General features: G+C 41.5%; 1 protein-coding gene across 9 annotated transcripts in view; it reads right to left on the minus strand.

Annotated features, from left to right (window-relative positions):
- The window catches only part of LOC146715020 (adhesion G protein-coupled receptor L3), a 270,499-nt gene that overhangs the window by 14,116 nt on the left and 235,674 nt on the right, over positions 1-20,709 (minus strand). For all 9 annotated transcript variants that reach the window (XM_085451382.1, XM_085451387.1, XM_085451384.1 and 6 more), the window contains 4 exons: positions 17,810-17,876; positions 15,888-15,979; positions 1,155-1,323; positions 865-990 (listed from right to left, as the gene is read on the minus strand). In XM_085451382.1, coding sequence (XP_085307508.1) covers positions 865-990; positions 1,155-1,323; positions 15,888-15,979; positions 17,810-17,876 — 454 coding nt within the window. The remainder of the gene's footprint in view (positions 1-864; positions 991-1,154; positions 1,324-15,887; positions 15,980-17,809; positions 17,877-20,709) is intronic.

Here is a 20,709-nt window from a genome sequence, read left to right on the forward strand (position 1 = left end):
AACATATACTGACACAGCTGATCTCATTATCATATTGCACACGATTCTGTCCCCAGACCTAAGGGACACAGATGGGTTGAAAATGACAGTGCCATTTCTTCTTCTTCTCCTTTTTTTTGGACGGACAAAAACTTGAACCATTCATAGCCGACGGGTTCGAATGTGCTCTGCTGATTACACATTCATTCCGAAGCCTCGGAGTTAGCAATAAACAACCACATCTTTCTGAGTGTTTCCATTCCTGTCTCGCTCATATAAAGTGACTGAGCATGAGGTTAGAGCCATCTTGTCAAACCACTGTGTATAATTAAACGCTTTGATCTGTGTGCGGAATCCAGCTTGTACCGTGGGTTGCCACTGCACACTTGACTCTAAGGACTATTTATAATTGAACACTGGAAGAAATCGCACTCTTTGGGATATGGATACGATGTTCAGCTACGGCGTATCGCGCCAATTCATCCTATACTTCACGTCAACGTGGGTGGAATCCATTAACAATTTACTTTACAAGGAGACTTACCATCTATGCACCGAATCTACAAACCCTGGCATAGACAGTCAAATTTGAATTTGTAAGCATGAACAAATTCCCCATAAAGCTGAAGCCAGTACTTTCCTCAACGTCACTGTACCGATGCGCAGCCTAAATCCGCCCCAGTGAAAACGAATTGCAGACTTACTCTTTTGCTTGCCTACTTTCTTCAAATCTTACGTAATCCTGAGTATCACTCGGGATCAAATCATTTCCCGCCTCTAGCTGCAGCATGCACATACACTACAAAGAAATCATCTTGCTGTTCACCTTTTTTTCCAAAGAACATATCACGTGGTAAGTTACAGGAGTGAAAAATGCTATTTAACCTGCGATCCCGTCGAATAACGTCCAGGAGCACGCGAGGCGGTGCCCTTGCCAGAGCCAATGGAGCTGTCCACGCTTTTGCCGCTGCAGCAGTGAGTACGCAGGCACTTCCCGTACTCCTTACGCACCTGTAAATTCAAAAGCACAGACAGGTTCGCACTAGCAGCTCACCGCTTTCCAAACTTGCTACACTCCAGCATGCTCGTTATGGAAATCAATTCCAATGTGCATGCAGTTAATTAATGTGAGACCGTGCTATTTTCTGGATACGGGAGAGAACGCAAATGCCGACCTTCTTCTGCAGCACACAGTGGAAGATGAAGATGAACATTCCCTGCAGGGAGTTGAAGATAGTGAAGAGGTAGGCCATCACCACTGTGCTCTCGTTGACGTACATGAGGCCGAAAGCCCAGGTTAGGCCCAGCAGACATAGCAAGGCGATGGCGCCGATCACCCAAGATCTGAAATGTAAGCAAATAGCCATTTGATGAATAATTAATAAAAGCTGTCATTTCAGGAGAAGGAACATAAACTGCACCAAAGATATTAGGTCATAAAGCAATAAGGTACAACTTTAACTGTAAGGTCTGGAAATGAAGAACCTGCTTAATCCACAATTATAAATACAGTTTGAAATGAACAGGGAAAGGAAACTGATGATAAATGAGAATGATTTTTTTTCCCTTTTAGTCTTTTTCTATTCTTTATTTTTACACTTGCACTCTTTCAAACAAAAAGAAAAGCCTTTGATCCTCCCACAAAAATTAAGTGCAGTCTATATGTGTGGGCGACCAGTAAATACAGTCCTCGTTTCCAGGAAAAGAAAATTCATTAGTATATTACATGTTGGATTCTAGTGCCTGAGCTGAGTGTCTTGTAAAATCTTACTCAAGCAGAAGGTTTATCTGAAACAAATGCCCTTGAGATTACAAAGTCTATTAAGAGTAAGGGCTCTATCTTTGTGCTGGTGCACTGCGCAGAGAAGTGGCAGTTTTTTTTCCCCTTCACCTGCACCCTTTTGTATTCTGGTGACCCCTCTGGCAAGATCTAGATAAGTGTTTAATCACATTAATACACGATTCTTGTCAGAATGTGCCGTCTACCCTTACATGTACAGTATCCATGTAGTGCGCTTTGTCAAAGCTTAACCTCCTAAGAACCAAACTCTTCCACGGCATGCATTTTTAATTTCTCTTTGATATTTGGGCTGATTGGGGCCCGATGAATGTAAAAGCAAAGAATCACCAGATTTTTTTTTACCTTATTTTTGTTTTTATGAAAAATAAGAGCAACATATGAGGATATTAGTTTAAATTTTTGATAGAACAGTAGCAGTATAATGTCCTCATAAGTGGATATCAGGCCCTTGTAGAGCAGAATTGAGTATTTTGGTCTAAATAACCCAAAATGTGATGTCCACATACAGTGGGGCAAAAAAGTATTTAGTCAGCCACCGATTGTGCAAGTTCCCCCACTCAAAATGATGACAGAGGTCAGTAATTTGCACCAGAGGTACACTTCAACTGTGAGAGACAGAATGTGAAAAAAAAATCCATGAATTCACATGGTAGGATTTGTAAAGAATTTATTCGTAAATTAGGGTGGAAAATAAGTATTTGGTCACCTCAAACAAGGAAAATCTCTGGCTCTCACAGACCTGTAACGTCTTCTGTAAGAAGCTTTTCTGTCCCCCACTCGTTACCTGTATGAATGGCACCTGTTTGAACTCATCATCTGTATAAAAGACACCTGTCCACAGCCTCAAACAGTCAGACTCCAAACTCCGCCATGGCCAAGACCAAAGAGCTTTCGAAGGACACCAGGAAAAGTATTGTAGACCTGCACCAGACTGGGAAGAGTGAATCTACAATAGGCAAGCAGCTTGGTGTGAAAAAATCAACTGTGGGAGCAATCATCAGAAAATGGAAGACATACAAGACCACTGATAATCTCCCTCCATCTGGGGCTCCACGCAAGATCTCATCCCGTGGGGTCAAAATGATCATGAGAACGGTGAGCAAAGATCCCAGAACCACACGGGGGGACCTGGTGAATGACCTGCAGAGAGCTGGGACCAAAGTAACAAAGGTCACCATCAGTAACACACTACAACGGCAGGGAATCAAATCCCGCAGTGCCAGACGTGTTCCGCTGCTGAAGCCAGTGCATGTCCAGGCCCGTCTGAAGTTTGCCAGAGAGCACATGGATGATACAGCAGAGGATTGGGAGAATGTCATGTGGTCAGATGAAACCAAAGTAGAACTTTTTGGTATAAACTCAACTCGTCGTGTTTGGAGGAAGAAGGATACTGAGTTGCATCCCAAGAACACCATACCTACTGTGAAGCATGGGGGTGGAAACATCATGCTATGGGGCTGTTTTTCTGCCAAGGGGACAGGACGACTGATCCGTGTTAAGGACAGAATGAATGGGGCCATGTATCGTGAGATTTTGAGCCAAAACCTCCTTCCATCAGTGAGAACTTTGAAGATGAAACGAGGCTGGGTCTTCCAACATGACAATGATCCAAAACACACCGCCCGGGCAACAAAGGAGTGGCTCCGTAAGAAGCATTTGAAAGTCCTGGAGTGGCCTAGCCAGTCTCCAGACCTCAACCCCATAGAAAATCTGTGGCAGGAGTTGAAAGTCCGTGTTGCTCGGCGACAGCCCCAAAACATCACTGCTCTCGAGAAGATCTGCATGGAGGAATGGGCCAAAATACCAGCTACTGTGTGTGCAAACCTGGTAAAGACCTATAGTAAACGTTTGACCTCTGTTATTGCCAACAAAGGTTATGTTACAAAGTATTGAGTTGTATTTTTGTTATTGACCAAATACTTATTTTCCACCCTGATTTACGAATAAATTCTTTACAAATCCTACCATGTGGATTCATGGATTTTTTTTTCACATTCTGTCTCTCACAGTTGAAGTGTACCTCTGGTGCAAATTACTGACCTCTGTCATCATTTTAGGTGGGGGAACTTGCACAATCGGTGGCTGACTAAATACTTTTTTGCCCCACTGTATGTGGACGCCAGGTCCTAGGAGGTTAATTATGCACACCAGAAACATCATGTTGTGGCTACTAAAGACTGCACATACAGCACCAGACTGACTAAACCAACTCTTGTGCACATTAATTTTTGGTTTTATCAGGATTCATCATAGCTGGGCTGTTATAGTTACATTTCTTGGGAGTGTTATTGGTTTTATGCTTTTAATGTGATGAGCTAATGTGATGAGCTTTTCCTTAACAGCAACATTTAAATTCATGTTGATGTGATATTTCTTTGTCTTTAGCAATTATTAAGAATATTATTGATTGTATACATAAATAAGACTTTCATATTTTCTGAGCTGCGATTTGTGCAAACTGTAATTCCAGTCGCCAAGTCTGTTTTCTTGTTGCTATGTGCTCATCTGACCTGGTTTTGAGAAATTATATCATTTTGGTTCAAGAAATTTTATAAGAGTGAACTGATAATCTCTGCTGATCATCCTTGTGCTTATGTCATCTTGAGCTTTCCATTTGTTTTAGCCATTGAGTGCATGTAGCTATTTTATCTGTTTTAATTTAGCTAGCTTATGAAGCTAAGCTTTAGTTATTTTTAGCAATTCATTTTAAACATATATTCACTATTATTAAACTGCTTCAACCTTTTATTCAGCTTTTGCCATTACTTAAGCTTTATATTTCAACTTTTTATTGATTACTTTTAGCTACCAATCAGTTACTTTCAGAAAATTAGTTCTTCCATACAATCACTATTCTTAGCTAACTAGCCATTACCCATTAATTTTGATGGTTACTTTTAGTTATCATTAAATTGTTTTATACAAAAATCTTATAGTAGAATTCCATCTTTCACTTTTAGTTTTTCAGCTGCTTAATAGTTACTTTCGTTTATCACTCACTTTTTTTAGCCACTTTTAGCTAGTTTTCAGGTTTAGGTTTTTGTCTCATCTGTAGGCTATGTATATCTAAGATCAGAGTACTTTGTGCACACTAATGTGGCCTTCAATGTGACTGAGTGCTCTACTATAAATCATGTTAATGATTCAGGGAGGCAGCCAGATGGATTTGGGTGCTGATTTGTGGTGGAGTAAATGAAAGATGGCATTATGAGAAAAAAAGGGCCATTCCAATTTTGTCTTACTTCATCTTAGGTTCATAATCCTGATAGCTGAGCCATATAATGAGAACAAAATAAATTAGAGAACAGACAGAAATGAATCAAATCACATATTAAAGCAATGCAGAGGTAAAATAAATAAACAAAGATGTGGCAATAAATCCAGTGTAAAAATTTAGAAATGAAGATGGAAACAACACAACGAGAAGGACGATGGCTTGCTTGCCTGTATGGGATTGATGCTAGCCTGCATTAATCCAATACATTTCCACATTTCCACATTTTGGAAGCGGATTTGTTAGTGATTTACAGATGTTAACAATAATTATCTCTTTTGCATAGGTATCTAGTTCCCTTCATAAATGCTGGCAGACCTTCACATTTAAGCGGTTATAAATGGGCCAGGTGCGCAGCGAAATAAATGATTTATGAATTCACCAGAGCAACCATTAAACATAATTTTCCCAGGGCTGTCTTAATGACCTGGTGGGAAAGGTACTTTATCAAGGCGATTGCCCCCAGATTGGACACAGAAACACAGGCAATGGACACACACAAAAAAAGAACAAAATGTTGTCCTCTAACTAGTGGGAGTTTTGTTGGAGGGATAGCGGATGATAGAGACAAAAGAGGTCATAAGAAATGCGTTGAGAGGACAGGATATGAAGAGGGTACGACTCATATCAGCACGGCACGGCTTATCTTCTTCTGGAGTTATCAGATAAAAATATGAGGGTGATTTTGAGGGCTGCATAGTAGGAGCCTCGAGGCAAAACTTCTGAGACTGCATTACAGTCGCTGAAAAGCATAACAGCTCACTTACAAATGAAGCGGGTGCATCTCAGCTTTTTTAGGCCCCATTCAGAACTGTAGCCTGAAAGCTACTAATACAATATCACTTACTGATCTGCTCATATTCTCAGCATCATTAACTTCAAAATAGTTTATGTAAAGTATATTTGACAAAGCTAATTATGTCGTAAAGGAATAATTGTAATTAAATGCTTTAAATACATTTTAGGGTGTCAAATTTAGCATTTTAGCAACTTATGCACTTTAGCTCAATTGTGGTCGTCACAAAGCCCGTACAAAAGCCCGTATAAATATATAATACATATACTGAGTGCTGTAGTAGACAGCTTTCAGCACTTTCCCTCCAAAAAAAGGTTTTATTGTACTAATTGTTGCCAAAGGGGGGCAATTTTAAGCAGAGAACTATTTCAGTCTGTGACATCAAATTACCTATTTCCCTCCAAATGACTTAATTTGCAGAGGTGCCATTCATTGCAATGTCACAGATCATTTATGTATGAGATTGCAATTGGTCAATTCAATTTGTTTTAAATCTACATAAAGTCATTTCATAGGCTCTTTCTGGGAGAGGAAAAAGAAGTGCCGTGATCAGGCCAACAGGGGTGTTAATTATTTAACGAAAGGTATGCTCTAAATGCAAATCACCCCAAAAATGTTTAAGACATCAATAGCGCAAAGTTTTTGATGACGGCACAGACATTTTTTTTTTATCTTTTACATCACAGCATTAGCATATTTCATTTGAAGCTCCTTATCTGAATTGGGAGGACTCTATGCTAAGCTAAAAATGTTCAGTCCATCATCTTCTAAGAAAGCTCAATTCAAGAGTAAGTTTGGTATTCAAAGTTACATCGGTGCAAAAGTCACGCTGCAATCCATGAATCACGGGGCAGCAGCAGCCACTGTCTCCATTACGGGGTGAGGAGGGGGGAAAAAACCACATCAAACACGATATCAATTCTATTCTACTCCTCTTCTGAGAAATGTTGCATCTTACCAGTGCCATTCTACAATAACACATCCATCATAATAACGGTAGCTAAAATGAAGAGGAGGGAGGAAAAAAATAGAAGATGAGAAACAGAAAGATGTTAAAGATAAACACGGCATAAGATAAAAAGGCAGGATGTGAGTGCTAATCAAAAAAAAGAAAAGCAAAGAGGGAGAAAGAGATACTCGGTGAAACAGAGATGAAACACTCATATTAAAACAAGGCAGTATGATGAAATCTGAACAAAAAACATGACATCAAGCCATAAAGAGGAACCAAATAGCAGGAAGATGAAACTAAAGAAGGCATAGCTCATTAAGCTAGGCTAAATTGACTTAATTAACCAATGCTATCATGATCATGTTTTCTAAAAGGGAACGGGGATACAATTTGAGGGGGGAATTAAATTTAAAACATCCTCGTATCCGTACAACATTAAAAAGTTTTTGCATCTCTGTGTGTGGAGTGAAGCTGTGGAACAGACTAAGTAAAGATATGAAGCAATGTCCAAGCATGGCGCAGTTTAAAAAGCGGTTTAAGGATATGGTTTTTACAGGGTACAGGGAAAAGGTAGAGATTTGATAGGGTGTTCTTGTGTGTGCGCATGCACGGGTTTGTTGGTATGGGTATATATGTATGTGTATATGTATGTGTATGTGTGTGTATGTATGTATATATATATATATATATATATATATATATATATATATATATATATATGTATATATATATATATATATATATATATATATATAAATAAAATTGTAAGTTGTGTATCCTTCAGGTGTTAATGGGGTTATTGAAAATGTGTATATGTGCGTATGTGTGTATATACGTAGGTATGGATAGATAGAAACATATATGTGTATATATTAAAAAAAAAAACAAAAAAAATTACACATAACATATAATGTAATTACAAGGAGGTATTTCTGTAGTCTATTGATACTAGATAGTGGAAAAGGGGTGGGATTAAATAAGCTTATGCTTCTTCCTGCTCCTTTTTGAACATGGACGTTATTTGGAGTTGTGGTTGCTCGTTTTCCTTTTGTTTGCTTTGTTCATTTGTCTCTTTTAATTCTATTTTTTTTTTTTTTATACTTTTTCAACATGTTCAAAATAAAGATTCAATCAATCAATCAATCATTAAAACCGGCTCACCTTGATAGATCATTAAAGGTAAAAAAGCATTGGAGATATATATATATATATATATATATATATGAGATCCCGCACCGCTGCCTACAACACGGGACTCATGACGGGGGACATGGACCCGTACAAAGCCGCGTCATATAACGTGCGGAGGGCGGTGAAAGAGGCGAAGCAGCGCTACGGGAGGAAACTAGAGTCACAACTCCAACAGAGTGACTCTAGGAGCCTGTGGCGGGGACTAAGGACAATAACGGACTATAAAGCACCAACAACCGGTATGACGAACGCGGCCGTGACTCTGGCAGACGAGCTGAACACTTTCTATGCTCGCTTCGAGGCTGCAGCTAAGGTCTCCAACAATGCTAGTGTTAGCGGCGCTAACGGCTGCAGACAGGAAGATACTGCCAGCACCGGAAACGTGCTCGTCATCTCCGAGCATGAAGTAAGGAGAGTCTTCAAGAGAGTGAACACCAGGAAAGCAGCAGGACCAGACGGCATCCCAGGTCGTATCCTAAGAGACTGCGCATACCAGCTAGCTCCTGTGTTCACTGAGATATTCAACATCTCTTTATCTCAGTCGGTGATCCCCACATGCTTCAAAGAGTCCATCATTGTTCCTGTCCCGAAGAAACCCCACCCTGCTTCTCTCAATGACTATCGCCCTGTAGCCCTCACCTCAGTAGTGATGAAGTGCTTTGAACGCCTGGTCAGAGACTTCATCATTTCTTCACTACCAGACACACTGGACCCACTACAGTTTGCTTACCGTCCAAATCGTTCCACAGACGATGCCATCTCTCATCTCCTCCACACATCACTCACTCACTTGGACACTAGAAGGGGGAATTATGTTAAAATGCTCTTCATAGACTACAGCTCTGCATTTAACACCATAATTCCCTCCACACTCACCACCAAGCTGGAGCATCTGGGACTCAGCTCATCTATGTGTCAGTGGATCTCCAACTTCCTAACTGGCAGACCACAGGCAGTAAGGATGGGCGGACATGTCTCAGCCTCCACCACTCTCAGCACTGGAGCCCCCCAGGGGTGTGTTCTGAGCCCCCTGCTGTACTCTTTGTACACATATGACTGTGTGGCCACTACCAGCTCCACCACCATCATCAAGTTTGCTGACGACACCGTCGTGGTGGGCCTGATCTCTGATAACAACGAGACGGCCTACCTGAAGGAGATTAGGAATCTGGAGAACTGGTGCCAGAGGAACAACCTCCTTCTAAACGTCAGTAAGACAAAGGAGCTGATAGTGGACTTCAGCACTAAGCAGGAGAGGAACTACCAGACCCCCGTCATCAACGAGTGCCCAGTGGAGAGAGTGGACAGCTTCAAATACCTCGGAGTTCACATCACGCAGGACCTGTCATGGTCCTGTCACATCAACACCGTGGTGAAAAAGGCCCGACAGCGTCTCTACCACCTCAGACGCTTGAGAGACTTCCAACTGCCCTCCAAGGTGCTCAGGAACTTTTACTCCTGCACCATAGAGAGCATCCTGGTGGGAAACATCTTAACCTGGTTCGGGAACAGCACCATGCAGGACAGACGAGCTCTACAGAGGGTTGTGCGGTCAGCTGAGCGCACCATCCGCTCCGAGCTCCCTGACCTGCACTCAATCTACAGCAGGCGGTGCTGGACCAAGGCCAGGAAGATCGTGAAGGACCTCAGCCATCCCAACAACAGACTGTTCTCTCTGTTGAGGTCAGGAAAGCGATTCCGCTCCCTGAAGACCAACACAGAGAGACTGAGGAGGAGCTTCTTCCCGCAGGCGATACGGTCTCTCAATCACTCCACCACACAGTACTGACCCACACATATGGTTCTTACACACACACTGGACTTTCTGGACTTTGGTTTTGCACAACACTGGTCACTATATTCTTCATTTCCAGTTAATACTTGTACAGCTGCTGTTATTGTGTATATATTTATTTACATTTATATTTCTTCATACATTCTTATATAGTTCTATATTGTGTATTGTGTATTGTGTATTTTGTTGTACAGTTATTTTATTTTCAACTTTAATTTATATATTTTATCTTATTCTTCCCAGTTAAATTTACCCTTCATTCTAATTTGTGTTGTACAGTTATTTCATTTTTAACCTTAATTTATATTTTATTCCTTCTTAGTTAAATTTACCCTTTTTAATTTTTCATATTTATTTCCTATCTTATTCATAGCCTTTTCCTTTTTTGTTCTCTTTAGGTCACGAGCAGTTGTCCAAGCATTTCACTACATATCGTACTGTGTATGACTGTGTACGTGACAAATAAAATTTGAATTTGAATTTGAATTTGAATTATATATATATAAAAGCCCACAGTAGCCTACACCTAATTCCAGTTTTCTGTGTGTGTTCATAGCGTTTTCTAATGGATGTTGGTGTAAAAACCTCATCAGATGAATGACGGCTGACAAAAAGCTGTACAGATCCATCTCTTTTTCTTTTTCTTTTTTTTTTCTTTTACAAACGGCCAACACTGCAGAGTGTTTTCGAGTCGGTAAGACTTGGGTTGAGGAGGTCAGTGGGTTGCTACATTTAGGAGAGCGCAGTGTTATAAATCACGTGACACTTAGGACCACAGCAATCAATATTTTTCCTGCAGAACCAACTACACAATGTATCTGGCCTTTGGAAAAATGGCCGATGTACATAAGTGGTCACATAATATGCTGGCGTCTTACTGAGTAGTAAGTAGTTACCTACTGCAAACTTTAAGATGAACTAAATCACATTGAATCATTTGTTGTATTTACTTTTTAAAGTATTTTCGATCAGTGTTATAGTCAGCGATGTACTTGCTGGTAATCAGCAATCCATTTCCAGGCTGAGCAGGCTAGGCACAGGGTCTGTGTGGGCAGCAGGTGTCCTGCTTGTAGTTCTCCAAATATCTGAAACATGGCACATTTGTGCTTCATAGTAGATGTTCGAGATTGGCCGTGTGCCTCTCCTTACACATACTACGCATATGTCTTGGTGTGAACGTGCAGTAAATGTGCAGAATCTATTGTTTAAGCATGTCGGTTTCTCGAAGCAGATCTGCCTGTGAGCAGAACACATACTGTGAGCCTACTCCCAACACTCTTCATAAGATTGGGAGGACACAGAAAGAGGCCATATGTTACAACGTTTAAAAGTGAGCTGCCAACACAAATAACAAGAAAATCCTGAAACACTTGGAGAAATGAGGTGGCAGTGATTGGCTTTCACCATGAAGGCGCTGCACGAGGTGTCAAGTTTGGATTAAGTATAGAAACCTCGTTATAGCTTTGACAAAGGATTGCAGATAAAAGAGAAACGAACAAGGTTAGGCTTAGTTAGGTGAACATGCATTAGTCTGCAATTTTGCATTACTAGATGCACTATTAAACTTACCCTGTGACACCGCTCATTGGAAATAATTCCCCTAACTCTAACAGCACTGTGAAAATGATATATCAAACCTAACAACAATACTGTGCGAATGCACGAGGAATTATACGTACATAGAGTCAGTGCTACTGAATGTGTTAGAAATCCAGTTATGCTATAACAGCACAATTATTTGAGACTAATGGATTAATGGATAGTTTTATTTGTTCTTACGAGGAATCTAGGATGTTAGTGATATTCAGTGACTTGCGAAATAACAGTAATGCAAAGTGAGTGGGTCCATAGTTAACTTTTCCCAGTTTTGAGATGAGTAATTGAAGGAAGAATCCATTAAGGGTGGTAAACACAAATTCATTACCTGGTGAGAGGTTGCAAGACGGTGCCTGCTATTGCTAGGCGAAACTGGTAAAATGGTGCTGCACTGAAAACCTCTTTGTGATTGCTTTAGCTGCTAGCAGATATCCGTGGTCGCCTGTAGTTTGTATTGTAGATGGTTAATGGTCTGCAAACACTTACCAAATATGATACTATGTGGTTATAAAAAGTGGAAGGCAAGCTTTCTTCAAAAGTAAAAGTTGTGTCTCAGGCAACTGCAGCAATCTGCAAGTGACCAAACCAAAAGTCATAAGGAGGTTTTTGGTGCAACACGCTCTTTGTGGCTAATCTCAAACAGTGACAGCCAGCAACAACTCACCAAACCATCAGGGAATACACGCCGCTTCTGTAGCGTAAGCTAGTTCACTGGGATGTCCATTAACAAACACCTGTCAGCTACAAAGCAATGTGCTACAAGCAGATCACTTCCAACTTGGATGGGGCTTTACTCTTCACTCTTAACCAAGCTTAGTACTGATAGCTTAGCATAACTAAGTAGGGTACCTTGTTAACCTTAGCAGATATGTTAGCTAAACCACTGAAAATAGCAACTTCAATAAGTCCTCATAGCATGTAGCAGCTCATGTTTGACATTGCCTTTTAATGCAAAACACCAGAATAAGACTGCTGAGGTTAAACGTAGGAGGAACTGATGTAGGGTAACAGTCGGGAAACACAGCTTCAAATCTAGGCAAATAATTTACTTCGCAGAGTTCACAAAACTAGTCAAAGCTTATTATTGTCCAGGTTACATTTTTTGGCACCGCTAAGAAGCAGCATATAAAAACCACAGCTCTGAGAAATCCTGTAGTGAATTTGTGATATGAAAGCACATTGGCACACTAGGGACTGACGTGGCGGAACCAAAGGCTGCCGTATCGAGCCTGCTGAAGATTGTTTTCTTTTCTTTTCCTTTTTTCTTTTTTTAAATGTGTGTATCACTTGGTTGAGAGGAGCGGGGCAGACAGGGGCCACTGTGCTGAGACAACCGGTGATGTGATGCCATGAAAAAACCGCCACAACACGGCCATAAAGCAGACTAATGTGTCCAGAGTGGCTTAAAAAAAAAGAGAGGCAGACAGCAAAAACAGAGCAGAGACCCTTATCCATCATAGCATACAGGCAGCAAAACAACTTTACACCATCTGTGCAAAGAGCCTGCCCTGACACCAGGTAGCTGGAGCTTACGTCAAAAGCAATGACCGAAAATGCTATGTCACCCTACAGTGCAAATACAGAAACTTTCTGTGTGCGCATGAAACTTCTACAATCAAGTAATGAAATAATGCACCTAATGATGAATGAGACTAAAACATGTAAACACTAAAGCAAACTACGGCCTATTATTTTTGAGAAACCAGTGCACATTGACACAAGAGCATGTCTCAACAGGGGTGGGTGTCTTTTTACTATTTATATATACATATATATGAATTATGAGTTCATCTTTTGTGGCAAACATAATTACTGCGTGCAACACAAACACACACTAACAGTGTTGTAATCTCAGGCAGTAGCAGCAGAGGCCCTCATCTATCCTCTGGCGCCATGTGAACATGCAGTTTGATAGCCATGGAGGAGCCCGAAGGGAGAACAGGAGGGGAGGTCTGATGTTAGGTACGTTTTGAGCCAGTGATATTTTTCAAGTTTACTTTTAGTCGTCCTGTTGGCTCATTGCTTAATGCAACTTAATTTATTACGTCTCTATTGCAAAATATCCTTTTATTCAATTTTCACCAGGCTTTTTTTTTCTCAACACAAATTAAGCATGCACCTTACAAGACAACTTGGTATGTAAGGTCTACTCAAGAAAGAAGTCATAACCCAATGCAGCCTCAGGTTATTATACAACATGATTCATTAGCATAAAGCTTTAGACATGTTGCAGGTTTTTTTAATGTATTGTGCTTTGTTTCGCTTGTGTGCTTATGCATAATCATAGAGCATGTGTTGGGGCAGGAGCTGCTACATGGCAGTGCAGCATACAGGACCGTATCTGATAAGACTGCCAACTCTGCACCGGTAATACCAACTTGTAGCCTGGTCACAAATGTTCCCTTGCAAAAACATGTTTTGATTATGATTAAATACATCCCAAACACACAGCTGTGTTATGTATGCAATCTCAGTTGTAGTTAACTGTTTGTTATTACGGCCGACTGTTGTCTTGGAACAGATGAGGCAGTGCTTTGAGCTTGGCACTAGCTTAATTGCATGCATGAGCATCAGTCTCAAAAGAGAATAACTGGCTATGCAATAAATTGGCTGTGTTCTCAAAAATACAGGCGTGTGCTAACAGGAAAAATCACACAAAAAAAGTTTGTGCTTTTGGCGTGATACTTGTTTATTTGCTCTTTTGTACTGTGTGTCTGCTCCTGATCGCACCAATTTCACCGTTTCCAAGCACTCGAACTCCTCCTTAAAAGACTATCTCATTATTTCACTGCAGCATATACAGCTATGGTAAAAAGAAAGTGCAGGCTAAACAACAACATGACATATTGCACTGTGACATTATTTATGTAGCAAAAACTAAGTCATAATGCAGAAGCAGTGTGTGAAAAGCGAAACACACCCCGTGATTCAATATCTTATAGAGCTAAGTTTAGCAGCAATAACTTGAAGCAATCATTTCCTGTGTGACGTTATCAGCCTCTCACACCATTGTGAAAGCACTTTGTTGTTTTGTAGCTGTGCTTCAGTTCATTGAGGTTTGAAGGCATTTGGGGAGGACCTTAAGAGGACTGTTGAGGTCTGGACTTTACTGGATCCCCCCCCTTTTCAGCCATTATGTTGTAGATTTGCTGCTGTGCCTACTTGCATGAAATGAGCCAATTTTCAGTCATAACATTACACTTTGGTATACAGAGAACTTCATGGTTGACTCAATGAATGCAAGGTTTGCAGGTATTAAATAAAAAATGATAATATGTCATGTTTTGGTGCATCGGATACCCCTGTGTAGGTGTTTTGCATTAATCATAACAATTAATGTCAGTCCAGGTTCAGCATTGCATGTGACCGATGTGCACTCAGGACGAAAAGTCCCAAAAATGGGCCGGTTAGGGTCAAGGTTAGGGGTTCGGATGTGATCGTGTTTAGGGTTATGCTAATGGGGTTGGGGTTAAGGTTTTGTGTGTTGGCGTTTCCACGTCGCAAAACTACGACATCACAACAACGTGACTGGTCACTTGCAATGTTGAACCTGGATGAACATCAGCTTTGATGATCCAGGAACAACACCAACGCACAGATATCAGATCATGCATCATATTTTATATCTTATCTGAGGTTGCATTTAGCTAATGTAATGATTAGATTACTTGTGATTATGTCCGTATGCACGACTACTGAAAGTAACAGATACAGTGAATTTGTCCTGCATTAAAGACATTTTATATCATATTTGAATAGAAATATTTTTCCACTTGGCCCTAGTTACCTTTGCAACACTGTCATTCATCTCACCTGCAGACTAAGTGTTTTACCAGCAAAGAAAATCTTCACCTTTGTTATAGTCATAATTGTCCCAGAAGCTTTTACATTATCTGAAAGCAGCCATGCATTAGAGGATAAACAGACTGAAACACACATAACGCACACACAAAATGAATATTCATCTACGGCGTGTTGACACCAAGATAACACCGGGTCGGGCCTGTCAGATTGTCTCCTGGCCTTTTCCTGCGCAGACAACAGTTTTCTTCAGATAATGATGGAGACGCAGCAGAATACCTGTTTGATTTTAACCCCATCTGACACAACCTTTCAATGTAATGGGAGGTGCTTACCTTGTAAGCTCAGATTTCCGCACCCTTGGGTTGGGTGTTCGCAACCTTAAGTGCTTTTAATGAGGTTTTGAAATATCAAAAGTGGAGGCAAGGCAAAGGGAACTGCTCGGAAACAGAGCCTTGAATACAAAGTACCACACAAAAGTTGCTCTTTAACCAGGGGTTCATTAAACCGAAGGAAACGGGTGGAAAAAGTCAACTCGAGACGACTCATACGAGACACAATCGAGCCGTCAGTGAAAAAGCACGTTTGGTCGGAAGCGAGCCGAGCACGCTCACGTGGAAACATTGTTTCCCTCCCGTAAAAAAACAAGCAGTGCTATTTCTGGGAGACTAATGGATATCTGGGTGATCTGAGTGCTCTTACTTGATGTTGTCCAGGCAACCAGAGTCTGGTTTCAAGATGGCTGTGTGATGGAACATCTTGTAGAGAGCGATGCCCAGAAAGATCACGTTGAGCTGGAAGAGAGAAACAGACGGATTTTTACGGGGGCAAGGAGAAGGGAAAGCGAGAGAGGCAGAGAAGAATGGGAACAAAGCCTGTGTGTTTCCTGTTACTGGTCCATTCATTTTAAATCAGGGCACTTTATAGCACAAAGCTGGAACAGTGCGGCCAGACTCGGTTTCCCACTTTGCCAAACAGAGCGCAAAATCCTATGAAACCTCTATCGGACTAAACAGGGATCGGTGAGACGAGGCAGCTGCACAGTTGCACGGCGGAGCCTTTCATCTGACTTATTCACACTTGTCTCATCATATTCACACTTACAGGCAGCCATGGGGAATTACCGTCCTTTCCTCTTTGCATTTGGAAAAATAAATAAATGAAATTTGTGCAAACGAGAAAACTTTGAGCCTTTACGGCATCGCAAGCTGCGGCAGACTTCAATGGTTATTCTTACTTCCTGTTTTTCCTGTTTCTGTTCAAAAAGCAGACAAGTAAATAAAACTTAAAAAGAAAGTCAAGCACATCTCAGCGAGTTGAACTTTTGCTCCCGTGTTTGTCAAACACGCTGTGATTACAGAGGGAAATTAATTGGCGGTCTTATATCCGACTGCTCGATTTAAAAAAAAAAAAACCCCACATTAAGCAGATCGACTCTGGTCTGTCTCTTTATTCGCATTTTCTCTGTTGAGTCAGAACAATAATAAGAAAATGAGTCAGTTCTGGTCATGTGGGTTTGCTCAGAATGGCTCCCTCCAAATTACAGCAATTAGGTGGATTTCATTGGCGATTTGCAGGTAGCGTTCAAGCTGACGTAAGACGAGGAGAATTAAAAATTGCACCTTTGTCCAAACACTCGCCAAATTTTCAGGGGCAGAACTGGAAGCGAGCCGAGGCCTTCTCTCCAACGAGATGGATATTCTTGTTTGTAAATCGGAGAGAGAAAGGAGTGAGTCATGAGGCACGCAGAGATGCATTGTGAATGATTACGCCAAACTGGAGCGTGAAAGTGAATTATGCATGTTTGGATTTGACAGCCAGATCGCGGCTGGGCAGCGAGAGATGCGTTTCTCGGGAAATAATCCTATTGGACAAGCATATTGTGACTTCTTTTTTTTTCTTTGTTGTTAAAGATATCTATAAGTTTTGTGCCAATGCCGGATATTTAGCGTCATGGCTGACTGGTGTTTTTGGAAAATTAGGAGCGCATCTCCTGGTGACAAAGCAGTATTTTAGTGCTCAGCATTAGTGTAAATACTGAGATGAATGCGGGTCTTACATCAGATTTGGATCAATAAATGAGCTGTTTTATTGGGAGAAAATGAGGCCCTGTCCTAGTTGGGAAAGGCACAAAAAGTGTGTGTGTGCTTGCATACCACATACTGTACGCATCTATGTCCGGGGCTGAGTGTGTGCCTGCGAGGAAGAGATGGTTGGGGAAAAAAAAGGTAGTGGAGTAGGACTTGGAACGGGAACAAAATCAATCATAATCGCAGTGCGGATTACTCCAGCGCTGCATACTGAGCAGAGTTCGCTCTCTTTGTCCCTCTCCCTCTATCGCTCTGTATCTCACTCCCCCCACTCCCCCCCAAAATCGTCTCAGCCGGCGACTGCGGCAGGGTGACAAACTCCAATATATTCTCTACACCCCTCATTCGTTTTTCTGGACGGCTCCGTGCCCGGCGGTGGCATGTATGCTCAACCGGGCAGAGAGAAGAGGGCGATGGGAGCTAGGAAAAAAAAATTAAAAAGGGATCTCTGTGGACCATTTAAGCGACGACCCGCAGGCTAAGTAGGGTTAATGAGCAGAGGGGGGAGAGGTAAGGAGGGTTCGTGACGCTTACCATAATTATCAAGGTTGCTGGTCCTATGAAACTCCAAATGAAGTAGGTGTCCAGGCGAAGCCAGCAACTGAAAGAGACAGAAATAAGGTGAGCGGTGAGGGGGATTTGAAGTAAGAGAGAGGACGGGTGAATATGAGTTGAGTGGGCGGTTGGGGGGGATTTGAGGTTATAGCCCTATGCTCCTGCGCAGAGGATATACATCAAGTGGGAGTCTGAGAGTGACACAGAGGAATGGGTACTTCAAATCACAGATTGCCGCAAGTGGCCTAAAGAATTACAAGCACTGGAATTCGGAGGAAAGGGGAGCTTTCAGTGCCAGTGACAGCCATAACGACGTCCTTTCATTGCCAAAACATGTGCACAATTCAAAGTGAGAAAAGTCACGAGCACGTTATGGATAAACCCGCGAAGGAAGGTTGGAAACTACCAGAGTTTAGTTCTTTTCTTGTTCCACTCTGATTAAATCGCCATTAAGGATGATAATATATGGAGATTTAATTAGTTCTCAATTGAATCCTAACTGTATCACTCCAAAGGAATTGGATTGACCTTGACCCCGACAGACACGGCCGCACGCACGGTCCTGAAGCTCTCAACAAAGTGCCTTACGTGTTCGTGTTAAACCGCGGCGACTCCGTGCGGGACTGTTATAATTATGTCAATAATGAGATAAAGCTCTTTCCCGACCCCACGCTTCACATCAAAACATTGCGGGAAGTCAATCGTCCTCTCGGCTGAAGAGAACCGAACACTGAGCAGGAGCAGAAGGTGACAGCGCTCCTTAAAAATGGCAAAAGAAAAGATACAGGAAAAAAAAAAACATGATTCATGACCTGTGGTTGAATTATTAATCTTTTAATCTCCGCCGCAGCAGCAGATAGACGGCTCCATTTTTGGCCACTGCAAAATTACAGTCCATACAGCACTGTTGTCATTCGGGCTGACGGGGAGGGGAAAATGGAAGCGGCCGAGAATTCGTTTCAAATCCATTGAAGGTGGAGGTGAAAAATACACTTAAAAAAATGTTTTTTTGTTTTCTTATATGGAGCGAAGGCGATGTCAAAGTCCGTTTTTATTTTTTCATCCAAAAACCCCCCCAAAATTGAGCATCTACAGTATTTAAAGCAGTGCCCACAGATTTAGCTGCCACTTTGTGTGCATTTCTTTTTTCTTCCTGTCTGAAAAAAATTAAATAAATATATCCGCAGACAATACTTTGAAACAAGAGAAAATACTGTATAACAAGTGACAGGACAAAAATCGACTGCTCCTTTGCTATTACCGGGACTTGATATGTCTCCCCTTCGCTCGTATCAATGGATGCGACGAGGCATCACAGAAAAACACATATGGACAGATAAAGCGGCGAGCAAACAAAAGCCTAACAACACACGGAGAACTCTGGCAGCTCATCAAAGCGCACGCTCTGAATGACTCTGTTATAAATTAAACTGAAGCTTCCATTGTTCCTTTCGCCTTCTTCTTCAGATCATAGAACGATTTAAAGACTCGGTAGGCGGCAGGAGCTGCAGGCTGTCATTTTGTTTTTGTTTTTTCCTTCCCTTTCCTCCTCTTACCTATCCTTCTCCACTTATGTCATGCTCGTGTTAGGCTTTCGGAGCAGTTTTATCTTCCCCTCCTGGTGTGCTAGTTTTTGCACTACACCTACAGTAAGTGAGCAATAACAAACAAACACAAAAAAGTGCCGGTGCGCCATTTAAAAAAGAACCCATGTTCATGCCAACAGCCTGTTCTGTTGCCACGCCGTCCTTAGAGTCAAGGAGCCTTACTCTTATTCCCTGCAGCAGGGACAGTAAGCCAATGACCAAACAGGTGAGAAAAGGCATGTGAGATACGTAGGCTAAGAAGATGAGTCAAATCATCTCTTCGGTGTGAAGTTCTGCAGCACTTTTTGCCTCAAAGAGTGATCTGTAACTTTCTGGAGTCAACAGACCTCCCACCGCATCCAAATCACATGACCTACTTAAAATAAGCTTAACTAAAATAAGCAGCTGAGCTAAACTATGTACCAGTTCTGCATCCTAACAGTGCAGTTATGTAAGATTTGATAATGAAACCATTAAACCAGGGGTGTCAAACTCCAGGCCTCGAGGGCCGGTGTCCTGCAGGTTTTAGATGTGACCTTGATCCAACACAGCTGATTTAAATGGCTAAATGACCTCCTCAACATGTCTTGAAGTTCTCCAGAAGTCTGATAATGAACTAGTGTGTTGACCCAGGGTGAGATCTAAAGCCTGCAGGACACTGGCCCTCAAGGCCCCTTGTGTTAAACTATTTCAAATAATACATATAAAAGCAAAGCTGCTCTGAATCAGACAGTGTTATGTGCTTTGGATCATCTCAACAGATATTTGGGTTTCAAATATTTGTTTTAATTTGATATTAAAGAGCACCGTTTGCTACCAGTTGGTTGGTGTTAAGCTTATTTTCAATTTGATGCCACAAATTTAGGCCAGCAGTATCGAGCTATCAAGAAACTAACTTTTCTATTTATTTATTTATTTTTAAAAAGGTACCTCATGAAGACGTGCAATTTTCTTTGTGAAAAAAAATACAGAAACACATGTAGGGGAGTTTACTTTGTGCCGTCGATGTTATGTAAGCTGCCTTTGGCTGCAGATGGATTTGCATGTTTGCCACACGTTATACAACGGACACCCTTCCTGATGCAACCCTCCCAATTATCTAGCCTTGGGATGGGAGTGGGAGTTGCGACTCTCTGATTTTCAGATTTAAATCGCTGATCTTTTGCATGCAAGACAAACGTATCATTTACTACACCACGGAGCTCCTCGTATGGTCCATGTGAAGTACATATAACAAAGTCTAAGCAAACCCTTCCACATCCAGTTCTAGGTAAGCTAGCCTCATGTACCTTT

This window comes from Copadichromis virginalis, linkage group LG3 (genome assembly GCF_057382275.1).
Source record: "Copadichromis virginalis isolate Kocher_CV1m ecotype Utaka linkage group LG3, C_Virginalis_male_GT1.1, whole genome shotgun sequence".
Classification (NCBI taxonomy): domain Eukaryota; kingdom Metazoa; phylum Chordata; class Actinopteri; order Cichliformes; family Cichlidae; genus Copadichromis; species Copadichromis virginalis.